The sequence below is a fragment of the Vicugna pacos genome, chromosome 2 (assembly GCF_048564905.1).
Source record: "Vicugna pacos chromosome 2, VicPac4, whole genome shotgun sequence".
Taxonomy (NCBI): Eukaryota; Metazoa; Chordata; class Mammalia; order Artiodactyla; family Camelidae; genus Vicugna; species Vicugna pacos.
In genome coordinates this window covers 67,439,988-67,455,667 of record NC_132988.1, presented here as the reverse complement: position 1 = coordinate 67,455,667, position 15,680 = coordinate 67,439,988, and the positions used below count along the sequence as shown (strand labels likewise).

At 36.0% G+C, this 15,680-nt stretch overlaps 1 protein-coding gene across 1 annotated transcript in view; it reads left to right on the top strand.

The window, feature by feature from the left end:
* Nucleotides 1–8,853, top strand: part of LOC102538221 (transmembrane protease serine 11G-like) — a 34,440-nt gene extending 25,587 nt beyond the window's left edge. The window contains exons 6-10 of the mRNA XM_031689744.2: nucleotides 3,712–3,750; nucleotides 4,429–4,600; nucleotides 5,620–5,879; nucleotides 7,320–7,462; nucleotides 8,596–8,853. Coding sequence (XP_031545604.2) covers nucleotides 3,712–3,750; nucleotides 4,429–4,600; nucleotides 5,620–5,879; nucleotides 7,320–7,462; nucleotides 8,596–8,757 — 776 coding nt within the window. The 3' untranslated portion in view covers nucleotides 8,758–8,853. The remainder of the gene's footprint in view (nucleotides 1–3,711; nucleotides 3,751–4,428; nucleotides 4,601–5,619; nucleotides 5,880–7,319; nucleotides 7,463–8,595) is intronic.
* The last annotated feature ends 6,827 nt before the right edge of the window (nucleotides 8,854–15,680 follow it).

The following is a 15,680-nucleotide window of genomic DNA, read 5'->3' as shown; positions in this document are numbered from 1 at the left end:
TGCAGTTAGAGCAGTTCCTGCTTTGCAAAATGAAAATAGTAACAACAGTGGAACGTATTCTTTAGGAAAATGTTTAAAAAGTTTTGAAAAGTACAAGTACAAACAAATTAATATAATGTATTATTTTATGGACTTTCTCAGGTATCTTTAAAAATGCTGATACTGGGAAGCTGGAGAACTGGGAGACTGTACCTTTCTAAGAATTGTTCACTTCTTCTAGCTTGTCCATTTTATTGGCATTAGTTGCTTGTAATAGTCTCTTATGGCCCTTTGCATTTCTGTGGTATCAGTTGTAACTTCTCCTTTTTTGTTTCTGATTTTATTGATTTGGGCTCTCTCTCTTTTTTTCTTGATGAATCTGGTTAAAAGTTTATCAGTTTTGTCTGTTCTCAAATAAACAACCTAACCTTACAACTAAGCAACCAAAGAAAGAAAAACAAACAAAACCCAAAGTTAGTAGAAGGAAATAATAAAGATCAGAGCAGACATAAATAAAATAGAGACTAAAAAAAATTATGGAAAAGATTAATGAAACTAACAGCTGGTACTTCAAAACAATAAACAAAATTGATAAACCTCCTACAGTCTGTTGGGTGGTGCCAGGTCTTGGGGCTAACAGCCCAAGCAAGATGTCAGCTTCCAGGAGAGCTTATGCAGATGAATACTCCCTGATACGTTTGACACCAGCTTTTATGGCCCAAGGGTGAGCCACAGACACCCCTCACCTCCGCAGGATACCCTGTAAGACCAGCAGGCAGGTCTGTCCAAGGCTCCTACGAAATCATTACTTTGGTCCTTGGCCCTGGTCCACATGAGATTTTATGTGCACTCTTTACAAGTGAAGTCTCTGTTTCCCCTAGTCTTGTGGAGCTCCTACAATTAAGCCCCACTGGCCTTCAAAGCCAAATGCTCTGGGGGTTCCTCATGCTAATGTCAGGTCCCCAGGCTGGGGTGCCTGATGTGGGGCTCAGAACTCTCACTCCCATGGGAGAACCTCTGCAATATAATTATTCTCCATCTTGTGGGTTGCCCATCCAGGCAGTAGAGAACCCAAATATATCAAGTGTGTCCCTCCTACCGTCCCGCTGTGGTTCCCTCTTTATGCTTCCAATTGTAGAAGATCTTTTTGAGTGGGTTCCAGTCTTTCTAACTGATGTTTGTTCAGCAGTCAGTTGTGGTTTTTTTGTGTTTGTGAGAGGAGGTGAGATCAAGGTCCTTCCGCTCCACCATCTTGACACTATCTCTGAAACAGAAGTTTACTAACACGTATACATGGGAGGTAACTAGGGGAAAATGAGTAACTCGGAGAGGTGGCTTAGAATTCAGTGTTAGCATCTTCACCAAAAAACAGCAAATTTGTGGAGAAATGGCAGGACAAAAGAAAGCAGTTTTTGTCTTCTAGGAGCAGAGATAAAGGCTAGTTAGTAAAGCATGTTACGCAGATTCCTCTGGTGCCATCTCCAGGCTGATAAGAGCCTCAAGTTTTCCGTAGGGACTAACCTTTTTCCTTTCCGGTAGAGAGGAAAGGAGGGACACCTTGGTAATTTTATGTCCTGTTTTTAGGCAAATAGGGAACTCACAGAAGGCTTTTCTTGTATCTGCTTCTTCTCAATTACTTTCAGCTCAAAATAATTCTTATGCCAAAGAGGCATTCTTTTGGAGTGGCATAATCTGTTACCCTTCACACTCCAGGGAGGGTATAGGTGGTAGTCTTTTTTAAAAAATAATTTGAGTCAATTATGCTTGTTTTTTTCCACAATGTATTTAAAATGTATTAACTTTGCCTCTAACTCTACGTGAATTATCTGGGATCAAAGTCAAATAAATGTGATATTACTTTTATTCACACAAGCATAACCTAAAGCTTTTGAATATTTTAAAATCATTTTTCTAGTCTCCAAGTTTTCAGCCAGTGGCTCTTTTACCTTTTAAATTTAGTAGTATACTTTATAGCAGTTTTTATTTAGCATAAGAATAAGTTAACCAGAAATGTTGTTTTTCCTATTTCATTTAACCCATTTTGTGGTTTGTTTTCAATCAAATACTGTGCTATCTTCTTTAGCCAGATCAAATATCCCACACACTATTAAACTAAATTTTATTTTAGGCAGGAAAGTGAGTATTTAGTTAGAACAGGAAAAGAAATCACAACAAATCACAAATTTTAAAAAGCTGACTAATACTCTAAATATCATACAATCCAGAAAAAACATTTTTTAATTCATTAATTACCTCATATATCTCTATAATATCTTACTATTTTCCCCTTACATTTTCTTTTTGGCTGTATACTCTGATCACCTCTTCAAATATCAATTTTTTTAACATTTTCTATAGAATAAAAAGATAACTCAAACTTTCTACCAGTATGCTTGATTTTTAAAATATTATTTTCAAATAATTATAGACTCATAGGAGGTTAAAAAGAAATTTACAGAGAAATCTCATGCACTTGTACCCTTCCCCAGCCTTCCATAATATAGTACAATATCAAAACTAAGAAACTGAGATAGCTATAATCCATAGAGCTTATTAAGACTTCACGGTTACATATGAGTTCATTTGTATGTGTCTTTGTGTGTACAGATCTATGCAATTTTATCACACATGTAGCCTTGTGTGACGACTACAATCAGTATATACAACTGTACAATATCAAAACTCCCTGATGTTACCTCTTTAAAGTCACACCAATCTCCTCTATCCATACTTAGCCTCTGGCAACCACCAATCCATTTTCCGTAATTATATTATTTTATGAATTTCACATAAATAGAATTATGTATTTTGTATCTTTTTGAGATTGACCTTTTTTGCTTAGCATAATTTTTTGAGATTCATCCATGTTGTATGCATCAAACATTTTTTCTTTGTTACTGCTAAGTAGTGTTCCATAGCATTCTACCTATTTACTGAAGAGCATTTGGGGAGTTTCAAGTTTTGAGATTGAAATGAAGCCCAGTGAAGCTGCTATAAGCATTCATGTACAAGGTCCTTCATGAAAATGTCTCCATTTCTCTAGGATAAATGTTGTAGGGTATAACAGCTGGGTTGATAATCATTTTTGGTTTTGAAAGGAACAAACAAGCTACTTTCCAGAATGGCTATGCAACTTTGCATTCCCATCAGCAATATATGAGTGACCCAGTTTCTCTGTATCTTTGCCAACATTTGATGTTATCACTGTTTTTCATGTTAGCCTTACTGATAGCATTCCTACCTAGACTCTCTTCTATTTAACTCATATTTTAATAAATTGGTTTGGCAGTAATGAATTAGATACAGTCACCCTTCCTGGCAAGCAATATCCTTCCCCATGGCAATGATTTTATAATTATGAACCAAGATTTTCCCAGGGTCCATATATTGTCAGAAGAAGAGTTTAATTTATATCTAGGCCTCTCCTTTTTGTAGGATTTTATTTATTTATTTATTTTATAATTTTTTCGGGGGGAGGAAGTAGTTAGGTTGATTGATTGATTGATTCATTGATTTTAATGGAGGTACTGGGCATGGAACCCAGGACCTTGTGCATGCCAAGCATACACTCTACTACCACTGACCTATATGCTCCCTCCTGTAGGATTTTATTTAAATTAAGAATTTCTTGATTAATTCAGTTCCTCCCAACCAGAAATATTCATGTTATATAGGTGGAGTATTTTAAATTATACTTGTTCCATTGCTGAGCAATCATCTTTTTTTTTCCAGATATAAGTAAACTACATGCAGAGCATATCCTGAACAGCTGTAAGTTCAAGAATATTATCAAGATGCATAAAATTCAAATACTTTAAAAATATTTCCATGTTTACTTTTCCCCAAAAGTATATAATGTTTCTGAATGGATACATAATTTAACTCGATCATGGGGAAAAAAACTGTTGCTAATAATTGGGAATGTCTATGTGAATGTACCTGCTCTCCTCACAAAAGTTTTGCTGACTTTTTTTTTATGAATTCCCTTTTATTTTATCTTATTTACTAATTTTTATTTGGTTCATTTTGTTAAAGCAGAAAATACTGCTTAGAATTTAATGACACTCTCTAACTTTAATATGTGAACTTTGACATTTATGCTGTAGTGGTATAATGACTGTAATACTATACAAGTATTTTAAAAGAGTAAAAATGGTATTTTTCTACTGTAAGTAGTGTACATTTCACACTCAAAATTGTCAGGTATCACTACAGTAAACTGCTACCTACAAGAACAGGACCCAGAAAAGTACGAAAAAAATTTTAAGTTAAATTTCAGTAAATATATCAAGGAAGGTGTTTAAATTTTTTTAAGATAATCCCTTTTTCAAGGTGAATAATCATTTCTGTCATATAATTTTGATTAATTATTTTAAGGTTACCATCTTTAAATATGTGCCAAACACACATTCATAACTCCGGAAATAACCATATAATTCCCTTCGACAGGTTGTGGTTTAGGGAGGGAGTTCCCGTCCATGGAAAGAATTGCTAACGGTAATGTTGCAAAGAGAGCTGATTGGCCATGGCAAGCCAGCCTTCAGGTGGATGGTGTCCATTTCTGTGGCGCATCTTTGATCAGTGAGGAGTGGCTCCTGACTGCTGCTCATTGCTTTGACATGTAAGACCTCATTCTGTACCAACCAGATCACCAGTTTCATCTCTTTTTCTCACCTTCACTTCCTATAATTCTTATCCCTCTTTCATTGATCATCTTAGGCCCTAAAATGGTATTCATAACTGTCCAGCAGACTTAGAAGAAGCAACAATTACTGAAGAATACTAAAAAAGAAAAGAAAAGAAAAGAAAAAACTTAAAAGAGTACCTTCAGTTCCAACTGCATATATAATCTCCAGCAACCTCAACTTTAAAAACAAGTCAACATTGCCAAAAGTTAAAGGCATTCACCAGTTTTCCTGAGATATCTTGTGGATTAAAAAAAAAACACTCAGTTAATAGTATCCCAACTTACAAACTAATACCTGATTATCCCACTTGAATTATCTCTGGTGCTGTGCTTTTATTATTTGTATGCCTTCTGAAGATTTAACATATGAGACACTTGGAGATAATAAAGACATACAGTAGCCCTAGAGAAATTCATATGAGATGGGGAAATATTCTGGATAAAATATTATCTAAAAAAGAAAGGATGCAAAAACAATATATAAAGTTTGGCTCCAATTCTCTCTCTCTCTCTCTCCCTTCCTCTTTTCTTCCCTCCCTTCTTTCTCTCTCCATAGATATACATACATTTATATAACTGTGCATGGCTATGAGTGCACAGGTGGGTTTACATATGTCTATTTTTTTTATTTATATTTTTCTCAACTAATTGGAATTACTTTTACAACCAAAAATGGCAATAATACATTGTTTCCTTAAAAAAATACCAACTTCCTATCAAGGAAGGAGAGTAGTTTAAGCTATCTTAGTATGGGGGAATATGTTATCAGCTAAATGAAAGCAAAGCAGTCCTAAGGGAGAGGCATCAAATAGAAGGTGGAAGGATCCCAATCAACAACCACCTTGAACAATTTGCCCTTCTCCCACCCTTATGTCCCATGCTCATCCAGAGTCCTGGGCAACTTTAGATCAGAAATGATCTAATCCAACCATAATCTTTTAATCTGTAATCAGTTACAAAAACCCCAAACTCTGGATGGCTAGTTTTGGAACAACTCTAAGCCCTCCACTAATGAGAAGAGAGGTGCAGTCAATTATCATTCACGAAAACTATGCTGCCCATAAGCATGACGATGACATCGCTGTGGTGAAGCTCTCCATCCCCGTCACATTTTCCGACGACGTGCACAGAGTCTGTCTCCCAGATGCTACTTTTGAAGCCTTGCCTGGGAGTAAAGTGTTTGTTACTGGATGGGGAGCACTGAAAGCAAATGGTGAGTATCTCAGTAGAAACTTCCAAGCAAAAAAAAAAAAAAAAAAAAAAAAAAAAAGAAAGCCTATCCCCCACTGGAATGGAGTTGTAAAATAGGATACAAAATCAAAATATAGAAAATAAGAGATGAAGTCAAGATGTCCCATGACGTACATGGCAATAACAAGAAATAAATCCAGATATGGTGAACTATGAAAACTGCTATTACTACTACATAGTATCTATGTTAATTGTCTTCTTTATGGGGTATTTTGGAAACTACATAGTCATAACTTTCTTTCCAAAAATAATTGAAGCATTTTTTCACATGATTTTTTCTTTCTGTTGCTAAATATGTAGAGATTCTGCTGTGGCTGCATGATACTTAAAGTATATGATTTACGAGCAGTAATAATGATAAGCTTCTGTATTGTGTCATATAGCTAAACAGAAACAGCCTTAAACAAGCAATCTGAATGGCACTCCTGATGCTAAATATTAATGGGGCCCTTCTGATCCATGTATCTATGGAACAGTTTTTGAGCATGAGAATTTATAAAGTTGACAATTATGGCATTTTACGACACTTACTAATACATAATGAACTGCAAAGATAGACCTTTAGATCCTAATGTAAGTTTCCAGTTCTTATGTTTCTTGGTTGGACTTATTATATACAGTTTAATTTACTCTTTAATTTCTGATTCTTGTTCTAGATGCTTATTATGACACTTTAGTCTTATTTATGTACTTGCTCAGGGTATACCTTTTACCTGAGTCTTTATCAGATGGTAGTTAGCATTTTTTAGTAATAAAGTATTTTTAATTAAGGTACATATATTGTTTTTTTAGACATGATGCTATTGTATACTTAACAGACTACAGTGTAGTATAAACATAACTTTCTATATGTGCTGGGAAACCAAAAAATTTGTGTGACTTACTTTGTTGCAATATTCGCTTTATTGTGATTGTCTGGAACCAAACCTGCAGTATCTCTGAGCTATGCCTATATAGCCGTGTCCTTTGTGGTGAGGCAGATTTCCAGATAAGGTAAACTGCCACAGATTACCCCAGGTGTTGCCAAATGCCCCGGCTTTAAATCTAACATTTTCTCCCATTTAGCTATCTGACTATGGCTAAGACTCATAACCAGGTGAGCTTTGTTTTCCTCATCTGAAAAAGAGAATACTCATATCTATCTTTGGTGGCTGTTGCTAGGATTAAATAAGACAGTGAGTAAATGTGCCAAGCATGGTACATAGCACATGGAAGACATCCTAAATGAATAATAACTTACATAAATAAATAAAACTTACATCTGAAGACTGTAAGCAAGCCTACAGCCCTATAACCTCAAATACATGTTTTATCACTGGTCCATCCTTCTAAAGAAACAACAATTAATTATCATAAGCAACAATGTGGAAATTGTTCATCTATTTATTTTTTTCTTCTCTAGGTCCCTTTCCCAACACTCTGAGAGAAGCTGAAGTAGAGATCATAAGTAATGATGTATGTAACCGCATTAGTGTATATGGTGGTGCTGTGTCATCAGGCATGATATGTGCTGGATTCTTGAGAGGAAAACTAGATGCCTGTGAGGTAAGAATAGACTCAAATTTGCAAAGTGCATCTGTTAACAGAGATGGCCTTACTGAACACAGGCCAATGACACTTCAAGTGACTCTATGAAATTAAATTGTGGAGGAGAGAAGAGAGTATAAAATAGAGGGAATGGAAGAACCATAAGAAATAGTCCTTGTTTATCACTGTTTTGTCCAGAAACATATGTAAAAAATAATCACCAGCTGCAAACTAGAGCTCTGATTAGAGAAAAAGACTGCAAGCAGATGACAGAAACCAAGTCAGAAAGACACAAAATCAGTGATTCAAGCCATAGTCATATCCAACAGTTAGGTATCTAATTCCTCTAATTGTAAGGCACCATGGGATGTGATCTGCAGTAGTTAAAGACACAAGACTGTGGGACCCCCATAACTACCTCAAACAGGATCATTTCTCTTATTTAAAAAAAAAAGTTTGTAAGGGGCTTCCACATAATACCTCTTTTAAATGAATAGGCTCATTGCTAAAAGATAAAATTATAAGTCATTTGTCTAAATTTGGGGTTAAATATATTGGGAAGTCCTCATGATTCACACACTCAAATCAGTTCACTTGGCAACAAAATCCTTTCTGTAATAAATGGTGCTCATTTTTTTGGATTGCCCTTTGCATATCTTCCTCCTCTCAAACCTACTGCAGCAGTGATACAGCCTCCCAGACACCTTCTTATCAACTAACGTGAGTGGAACAAGTTGAGATTCAAATTCAAAGCAGGAGATTATTCCTACCTAACAGAGTTAGGAGAGGCTTCATGGAGGAGGTGACGTTTAGGTGAGCCTTGAGGTTACCATTTATGTAAGAATTGGATGCCTGGACTTAGGTTCAGTTTGTGATGTCTATTGAGAGAAAACTACACAAGGATAAAACTGAAAACTTAGCTTTATTCACACTACTTTCCAAGTAAAAACATTAATAAAGATAAGCAGAGATAATAAGATAACAGAGCGTTAATAGATTTAATTATCATATTAATACTAATGGTAAGTAAAAATAGTTAGGTTTTCATACTTCAAAATATCAATTTATTAGACACCCAGATTCTGATTAACTCATGTTTCTGACATTCCTTTTTCTATGACATTGATATTTTTTCTTCTTCTTTCCTCCAGGGTGATTCTGGGGGACCTCTGGTTATAGCAAATGATAGAAACATCTGGTATCTTATTGGAATAGTAAGCTGGGGAATGGACTGTGGAAAAGAAAACAAGCCTGGAGTTTATACCAAAGTGACTCGTTATCGGGACTGGATTAAATCTAAAACTAACATCTAATGCAGCAATCACCTCTGCAACCAAAGTGCAAACGTCATGTGTAGTCTCTAGCAAATTGTGTTTAGTATGTACTGTGATGTGTATTGTCATCAGGTTTCAGATGCAAATAACCATGATCTGACAGCTCTCCCCTCAAATGTGAAGAAAGCAGGCTTTCTTTCACGTCACCTGAAGTGTTTTGCTGACCATGAGCAAACAAGATACTGTTAATGCCACAAAGATCTGCCATTGCTAAGGGTCTCTGATTACCTCCTGCCTCACCTTTCTGTCCCCACTACACACTTCCTGTTTTAGAATAATCCAGCAGTTTAATCAGATAAGTGCTAGCTGGCTAAATACTCTTTATTTTTCTCCTGACAGAGCACACTGCCCTTCCCTAACTCCACAGTATTTATCTTCCTTGTCAAATAATGCTCATTAAGAATCTGTAGGTCCACTGTACCAGACAAAGCAAGGTAATTCGCCTTGGCCAATGCTAACATAAATGATGAAGGGGCACTAGACATGGAACCAGGACATAAGAGGTGGCACTACTGTTAAGTCCTTTTCCCTTTGCCCTCAGATGAGCATTTAACCTCTTTCTGAAACTTGAAAAAAAAATTGACATTTACATTTATACCCAATAGTGAAGATTTTAAACCCTTTAAACAACTACACTAATATTGACTTTGGAACAAGAAATAAATCCTTGGATCAGATAGAAGGAGAACTGGAAATACTGCCTAGCGCCGGATTTTGTTCTAAACTATGTAAGAATGTCTTTTGGTATTCAGAAAATAAAAGCAGTTCCTTAGACTTTTTGCCAGATGGGAAATGAGAAGAGGCAAGAACTCAATGAAAGAAGTTGCTTTTCATCTCTAAGAACAGGAGAGGTGCACCCTTCAGTAGCTCAGATCATAGAGCAGAAGACTGTAGACCAGACGTGTGTAAAAATGGGAGAGGTTCCAATCCTGGTATAAATTTACTTTTCACTTCTGTTAAATTATTTGCTAATGTAGTTTATTTGCTAAACAGTTTTATTTTCAATCAACATCAGAACAATTAAGGGACACACTGAATGAGAAGCCAATATAAATAATATATTCATAAATAACTTATATGAGAAGCCAATATAAAATTAGAAATTCACAGACAATCTGATAAAAGATTTGGAGGAAGACTTTATTAGTATAATATTTAAATTCACTGTTAAAATGATAGGCATTCTTTGAAGAATTATATTTATAGAGAATATTTAAAAAAGAAAACATCTTTGGAATGGTTTACTATATAAAATAGTCAATTTCATACACAGTTAATGCATATTTTGTGGCACTGTATATTACTATGGACTAGTGTTAAACAAAACTCAAAATTTCCCTGTGCATCTAAACCTTTATTTGCTTCCCCCTTCCTTTTATGAATAATTTAATTAAATAATTGTCATGTTAAGACTTGAGTTTTATATCAAGAGTCTCTTACCTCATATACTATTGTATACATTAAAATGTATTTATAAAAATAAACTTAAACTCATTCTCTTTGAATCATCACTATATGTCTCAACCTTGACATTGTGTCAGTAATGCCAAGATAATTTCTAGTTGACAGGGAGTTAGAGGGGCGGCACCATCCTCTGCACTGTAGAATGTTTAGCAGCTCTCCTTCTCTCTATACACTAGATGCCAATAGTAACCCTATCAAGTTGTAACAAACAAAAATGTATCCAGACATTACCAAATGTTCTCTCAGGGGCAAAATTACCCCTCATGGAGAACCACTGTCATGGGATCAACACTCAGAGGAAAAGAGTCATTGTTAAAAATTTTGTACCCACAATTTCCTTACATGAGTTTGGGAGTATCTTTCTTCTCCCCCTTTATATAATGCTGATGCGTTGAAAAAGCTTTAAGACCATCCATCATGATCAAATTCACATTTAAACAATCCTAGTCAAAGTAAGATCACTTGGAAACTGAAACTGGTTGGAGAAAGGCAGTATGAAGGCTGAGTTGATACAAGCAAATAATTAATGTCTAGATAGATGGATGAATGATAGATAAATCAGATAGACAGATAGACAGATAGACAGACAGACGTACAAATACAGATGTAGACAGATCCTTCTATAGAGATACAGAGATCTCTATATAGAGGTATCTATATAAATCTGTATCTAGAGAGAGAAATTTGTCAATTGGATTGTGCAGTATATTAACTAAGAACTTAGACCAAATATGTTACTATGCTGCCATCTCCTGGTCTATGTTATTTTTAAAAGATATTTTATTGTAATTTCATTTCAAGCTATAAATTACGTGATCTGTTTTCCAAGCATAGAGTAAGACAAAGAAAAATCTGTCAATCCTGCCCCAATTTTTCCCTAAAGCAATTCAAGTTTAAAGTTTTGTATATCTTTTCACATTGTTCTGCTTATATAAACATAAACAAATGTATCTATTCATTTATAAAAGGTTTACCCACTTTTTTTTCCCCAAAAAGACACCATTTTACACACATACGCACACACAGAATATTTGGGATTTTGTTTCTGCCAAGATGGTAAAATAGCATAGGATACAAATCAGCCAAATCAAGTAACTGTGGACTAAAGAGGTAAATGTGTATCCTGGGCTAGGAAATCAAAAACCCAGGTGAGAGACTGGGTGATCCAGAACTGGAATACGGAGGCAGGGCAGGTGGCTGATGCCCAAAGTGGGATAAATGAATAGCTGAAAGAAATTATTTTTAAGTTTTACTCTGTGTCCCCCACCACCCTGCCTTGTCTTATATTGCTCTGGACAAAGTTCACCTGTTTTTCATACCAGAAACTAAACTCAGCAATCCAGACCACCAGTTTTGCAAGTATCAGGGTCAGTGCTTATGAAGAAGAGGAGCTTCTAGACAAGGTGGCAGTGAATCAGCTGCTTTCAGAAATTCTTTTCCTCACCCTCACTCCAGACCTCCAGCACTGGTGGATTCAAATGTAAAGAGTTGGTTTCCTCCCAGTGCTGCTAAGAACCTAGCTCTGTAGCTATTGCTCCTGTGGCAGGCCTTGGCTTGCAGAAGAAAGCCACTGCTGAACTCTCACTGGCTCATTCCTAATGCCTCTGGATAAACGGCATGGGCTTTCCCACCATGCTTAGTTAATCTTCAGCCTGCTACTTAGTTGTGTCTACTTTTCCTCTGCAGAAGATAAAGGCTTCTTTGTAACTCCTCTCACATTTAACTGATTTTAAACAGCTCTCAATTTCTCCTTATCCCAATGCAGGGCAATGATGCAATTTAGCAGTAACCAGCCAATTCCACTATCTCTGCGGGCATTTCTCCTTCTTACCTTTTAGGTGACTGAACTATCACACCTGCAACGGTGATGCCTTTACCAGGTGGTTTTCCCAGGTCACTGCAGCTGTCACCTTATGCCAGAGATTAACTGTGGCTCACATGCCACTCAGAATCTCTTCTTTACTCAATAGTCAGGGAAATGAGTTTGTTGGTCCTTAATTTTCTGGCTCCCAAAGTGGGATCTGAGGTACAAAAGATTTATTGGGGGAAATTTCTGTGAAGAAATTGAGTTACCTGCTGGAAGAGGCAGAGATGCTGTAGGATGCAGTTCAGGTCTGACATTTGTGTAGAAGACGAGGAGGGAAGAAGAGTTAGGTAAGAAAAGTCTCACATGGCAGTGCAGGTCCAAGACAATTTGGCCAAGCCTATCGGGAATCCTCCAGTTAAAGTCACCCATCACAGAAGCCCCACGTTTCCTAGGAACATGCCTGCCTTAACAAGCCTGCTGTGCTTGGTCAGAGGCTGAAAGAAGCTTGTAAGAAGCATGGCCAGTATTGAGTCCTGAGGCGCGCTCAGAGCACAGCAGCTGGGGCATCTGCCAATTAAATTCTCCTAAATAGAAGATCCGAGAGGCACATTTCCCCCATCAGCACAACCATGGATCTCTGCCTAAATGTGCACAAAGGTAGACTCCAGAAAGGATTAGAGACATAAGTGAGAGGGAAAAAAATGATTAATACAAAAAAAGGAAGAATATCTTTGTGACATAAGATAAGGGATAAATTGTTAAAAGCATAGGGAATATTAATGTAAGCACCACCTTCCCCTGAAAAAATACACGTGACCATTCACTGCTTCTGTTCGGTAAACAACACAATGGGTAGAATGGAAGAAGATATTCAAAATACTTAAAACTTAACAGGTAGTGATATCTAGACTATACCAAATACTCTTGCAAATCAACAAACAGAAAAAAGAACCACCTCATTAGAAATATGGGCAAATGATATGAAAAGGCAAGTTATAGCAAAGAAACAAGCATATAAAACAAATGCCTAAAGAATTAGTATTCATAGAAACGTAATTAAAACAAAAGTAAGGCACCATTTTACACCTAATAGACAAAAAGAATAATGATAAGTGTAAGCAAAAATGTAGACCCTTTATGGACTGCTGATGTGCTAGCAGTCGATTATAGTTAATTTATGTATACTAATGTCCTATGACCCCAAAATTCTATGATATCCCATATCATGCACAAAGTCACTTTCAAATTGTTTCCAAGTACTTTTTTTTTTAGATTAGATCATCTGGAAAGGTTTTAATTTTCCCATATAATTTCAAGCACAAACAAAAAAATCAAGAATACAGCAAGTTTTTATTTGCAAGAATTTAACTATGAGAGTAAGAGACTTATACGGAAGGAAAAATAAATGTTCTCAAGTAATGTTGCTAACCTTCACAGTCCTCAGAATCAATGACCCATCTCTAATTGTTGAAGGAAGGAGAGAGTATTTTCTCAGTTTGAATAAACTTCTCCAGGTTGTTAGAGTAAGAAGTAAAGGGTCAACCTAGCATTCCACGCAAAATAGATGACAGATTTTCTCTCTCAGAGGTTCAGGCAGAAGAAGAAAACAGGTTTTGTACATCTATCTTTTAAGCAGATTCTCATAGTTACAACTAATACTTGTAACAACCTGCACTAACTGGCAATTTTGGTTGGAATAAATACATTAACACATTCCCTTCTTTTTGTTTTAATTAAAAGTGTGGACAGTATAAGAGCTATGCCTATGATATTCCTTGATCATTATCCAAAACATGTCCTTTCTTTTGCATGGAACAGGGTAAAGAGTCTCCATAAATCTCTAGAGCAATAGCTTTCATAGGGACCATCTCTCAGGAGATATAGATATGCTGAGTAAATGGGATTCCTATTATGCCCTACTCACTTCATTCAGAACTGCTTCAGTATGATCTGCTTCATGTATTTAGTTTCAGCAAAAAAAATTCATTTAGAAGAAATGGTTTCCCTGCTTCATATAGCCCCCCAAAATGACTGTTGTAATTCATTGTTTTAAGAGGACATTTGTTATCTTTTTTGATTTAGTCTAATAGAATAGGAAGAGAGGTGGGGTACAGATTCTTACATAAATGAGGAGTAAGATTTTGAAGAGAATAAATGCAGTTCATGACAATTCAATGGATTTGGGAAACCCAGGAATGGATAGAGGGAAATTCGGGAATAACGTTTTGTTTAGTCATATTCAGTTTGAGATGTCAGAGACAGATCTACATAGGACTATTCCAGGAGGCAGAACTTCAATGCAGAAGAATTCTAGTAAATATGTAAATGCATATATTTCAAACTGTGGCAATGGATTAGAAAACACAGAAGATGAGTTCCGTGATATTCAATTTGGCAATGATTTCTTAGAAATCAAAAGAACAGGGAACAAAAGAAAAAATAGATGAACTGGGCTATTCAAAATTCAAAACTTTTACACATCAGTGGACACTATCAACAGAGTGAAAAGGCAACCCAAGGAATGAAAGTAAATATTTGCAAATCATTTATCTAATGAGGGATTCGTAGCCAGAATGTACAAAGATCCTCTACAACTCAACAAGTAAAAAACAAATAACCAAATTCAAAAACAAGTAAATTACTTGAACAGAATTTCTCCAAAGAAGATATACAAATGGAATAGGCACATGATACACAGCTCAACATCACTAATCATTAGGGAAATGCAAATCAAAACCCCAATGAGATATCACTTCACATTCATTAGGACAGAAAAAAAAAACAGAAAATACTAAGTGTTGGCAAAGATGTGGAGAAACTGAAACCCTTGTGTATTATTGGTGGGAATGTAAAATGGCATAATTTTTATGGAAAACGGTATGGCAGTGTTTTAGTCCATTCTGCTGGCAGCTATAACAAAACTACCATGGACTAGGTGTCTTAAACAACAAATAATTATTTCTCACAGTATGGAGGCTGGGAAATCCAAGCTCAAGGCACTGGCAAATTTCATGCCTGGTGACAGTCTGCTTCCTAGTCCATTGGCCATCTTCTTGCTGTCATTTCATGTGGCAGAATGGATGAGAGAGCTCTCTGGGGTCTCTTTTATCAGGATACTAATCCCATTCATGAGGGCTCCACCCTCATGAATTTATCACATCCCAGAGGTCCCACCTCCTAATACTATCACATTGAGGGTTAGAATTTCAACATATGCATTTTGAGAAGACACATTCAGTCCGTAACAAGTTATTCCTCAAAAATGAAACATGGACCAAATTAAAATATGACCAATGATTCTACTTCTAGGTATATATCCAAAAGAATTGAAAGCAGGACAGATATTTGTATACTTATGTTCATAACAGCATTATTCTCAATAGCCAAAAGGTGGAAGCAACTCGAGTTAATTGACAATGAATAAAAAAAATGTGATATATATGTATGTACAATGGAATATTATTCCACCTTTAAAAAGGATATTCAGACATACACTACAACATGGAGGAACCTTGAGGACATTATGCCAAGTGAAATAAGCCAGTCACAAAAAGACATACCGTATGATTACACTTACATGAAGTACCTCTAAAGGTACCTGAAGTAGTCAAATTAATAGACATGAAGTAGA